This window comes from Haplochromis burtoni, unplaced genomic scaffold, assembly GCF_018398535.1.
Source record: "Haplochromis burtoni strain Fernald_Lab_line unplaced genomic scaffold, NCSU_Asbu1 Contig_1080, whole genome shotgun sequence".
In the NCBI taxonomy this organism is placed as follows: Eukaryota; Metazoa; Chordata; class Actinopteri; order Cichliformes; family Cichlidae; genus Haplochromis; species Haplochromis burtoni.
In genome coordinates this window covers 41,097-43,908 of record NW_024583441.1, presented here as the reverse complement: position 1 = coordinate 43,908, position 2,812 = coordinate 41,097, and the positions used below count along the sequence as shown (strand labels likewise).

At 37.7% G+C, this 2,812-nt stretch overlaps 1 protein-coding gene across 1 annotated transcript; it reads right to left on the bottom strand.

Annotated features, from left to right (window-relative positions):
- Nucleotides 1-1,603: 1,603 nt before the first annotated feature.
- On the bottom strand, nt 1,604-2,779 carry LOC102311993 (major histocompatibility complex class I-related gene protein-like). The gene is made up of 2 exons (XM_014330827.2): nt 2,366-2,779; nt 1,604-1,928 (listed from the first exon to the last, which is right to left on the bottom strand). The coding sequence occupies exons 1-2, from the start codon at nt 2,619-2,621 to the stop codon at nt 1,642-1,644; spliced, it is 543 nt and encodes a 180-aa protein (XP_014186313.2). The 5' UTR covers nt 2,622-2,779; the 3' UTR covers nt 1,604-1,641.
- Nucleotides 2,780-2,812: the final 33 nt, after the last annotated feature.

Below are 2,812 nucleotides of genomic sequence, written 5' to 3'. Positions count from 1 at the left end.
GTTCCGCAACATCAAGAACATTGATATGGACATTCTCACTACCAGTTTGGACAATGTTCAGATTCTGGACTTCTATTCTACTCCTGATGATTTGTTGTTATATTATAATAATTGTCTACGCACTGTTCTTGATTGTCTGGCTCCTGTAAAAACCCACTCTGTTTCCTTTGCTCGCTCTGCTCCCTGGTTTACCTCTGATCTCTAGAGCGTAGACATAAGAAATCTGGTTTAACTGTTGATTCAAAAATCTATAAATACCATGTACTTCAGTATAAAGACTCCATCAGCAAGGCTAAACAAAGCTTCTACTCTGGTATTATCAGTTCTTACGAGAGTAATGCAAGGACTCTGTTTTCAGTTCTCAACAAACTAATTCAACCCCCCAACGCTTTACCACCACACTTCTATTCCTCTGAAACCTGCAACTCCTTGATGCTGTTCTGGACTACGAAAATCAATAACATCCACCAGCAACTCAGATCAAATGTTGTGTCTATACCCTCTCCAGAACCTTTTCCAGAACGCAAATTTGATCATCAGTTTCACTGTTTTGCTGATGACACCCAGTTATATCTCTCTTGCAGACCTGATTCTTCCCTCCCACCTTCCTCCCTTTCAGAATGTCTTTCCGAGTTAAAATCCTGGTTTACCTCTAATTTTCTAACGCTCAATGAGGATAAAACTGATATCCTCCTTATTGGCACCAATTCCAACCTTTTGAAGGCGAACCATTTCTCACTCACCATCGATAACTCCACAGTTTTCCCTTCTCCTCAGGTTAAGAGCCTTGGTGTCATCCTAGACAGTTCACTTTCCTATAAATCTGACATCAATAATCTCACCCGTTCTGCCTACTTCCATCTACGCAACATTAACAGATTGCTTTCTTCTCTTTCCACCCAGTCTACGTCCATTCTTGTCCACAGTCTTGTTACCTCCCGTATTGACTACTGCAATTCTACTGCAATTCTCTTCTGCATGGTCTCCCCCAAAAATCCCTCCATAAGCTTCAACTGGTTCAGAACTCTGCTGCTCGCATTATCACCAGAACCCCCTCCTACCAGCACATCACCCCGTTCTTCAGGAACTTCATTGGCTCCCTGTGAAATTCCAGATAATATTCAAACTTCTTCTGCTCACCTTCAAGGCCATTCATAACCTCACTCCTCCTTACGTTTCTGACCTGTTAACCACTACCTGTTCTGCCCGTTCACTTCGATCTTCTTCTATCCAGCTTGCTGTACCTTCCTTCCGCCTCCCCACCATGGGAAGCAGGGCTTTCAGCTGCTCTGCTCCCAGGCTGTGGAACTCTCTGCCCCCAGAAATAAGAAACATTGGTTCTCTCCCCCAGTTTAAATCCCAACTCAAAACTCATCTGTTCAAATCTGCATATTCATTGTGAATCCACTGTTTGTTAATTTTATCTTGTGCTTTTGTTTTATTTTTCTTATTTTGCCATTGTTTTACTATGTGTTTTATCCTATTGTAAAGTGTCCTTGGGTGACTTGAAAGGCACTCATAAATAAATTATTATTATTATTATTATTATTATTATTATTATTATTATTATTATTATATTTTTTTTGCATTTTACCTTTTTGACAAAATAATGCTGCGTAAAATAATTTCTAATCCATCAGTTTAATCAATTAATTTACCTGTTCTTTGCATGGAACTTTTCCCAATGTCCAGATACCACTTTAACCTGTGTGGACAAATCTTAGTGAAGTAGTCTTTTTCGTCATTTCTATCACTTATGAGATTCTCTGTGAATATGACAGCCTCTGGTTTCAGTGGAATCCATGTTAGTCTCTGAAAATCAAATTCAAGAAAGCCTTCTCCATCATATCCATACTGAAGTACACCATTCACTTCTCCAGTGTTTTCATTCCATTCACAGCCTTCTATCTTCTGTACAATGTGAACTCCTGAAAAGAGAAAGAGAAAACAGATATTGCAATGAACCGGGTTGATATTATTGTGCATACATTGGTATTCTCCGAGATCTGTGTTATGCTTATGCATCAAGTCAGTTCATATTTAACATTTTCTTACACCTGATTGATTAATACTACAAGAAAAAAGGTTTAAAAAGGCAAGAGACAGAAAGTGATTCATTTGAGGGTTATAAACTCTAAGAAGAAGAAAAAGTGCTTGTTCTAACTCAAGATTAAAATTTAAAACTGTAAATGTGTTGTTTAATCAGCTTTTTAAATGGATGTTCACATTAACAATGTTTGAGAATACCAGATCTCACTGAAGAAACTGAAAATTAAGACTTTAGTTGTAAATGAATCAGTTGTCTTCAGATATACAGTATCCTATGGTTTGCAATGATCTAAAATAAGATAAGGAAATACTGTACCTCCAGTTTGGTTGGACTGCCGCTTCAGTATAGAAATAAATTCTGTGAAGAAGTCTGGTAGATTGTAAAAACAGTAATAAGTGTACATTCTCAAGTGCCCGTGGTAATTATCTAACGCTTGTTTCACCCAGTCCTGTCTTGGCTGTATTGTTTGGTTGTTGATGTCACAGTAACCAACCTCAACACCATCAACCTCTGCAAAAGCCGCCAAGTCTGGGATGTTTGGAATCCCAGATGATCCAGTGATGAAATACATCAGTGAGTGTTTGTCTGTGGGCAAACAATGTTTATAATGTTAGTAAATAAGGAAATACAAACATATCATAAACATATCAGAAATGATCACAAATAACCAACCAAGTACAACAGTTACACATATTTTGGACAAGATTATTTGAATCCATAATAAACATTCACGTAATGACTAGTAGAAGAGAAAATGCAATA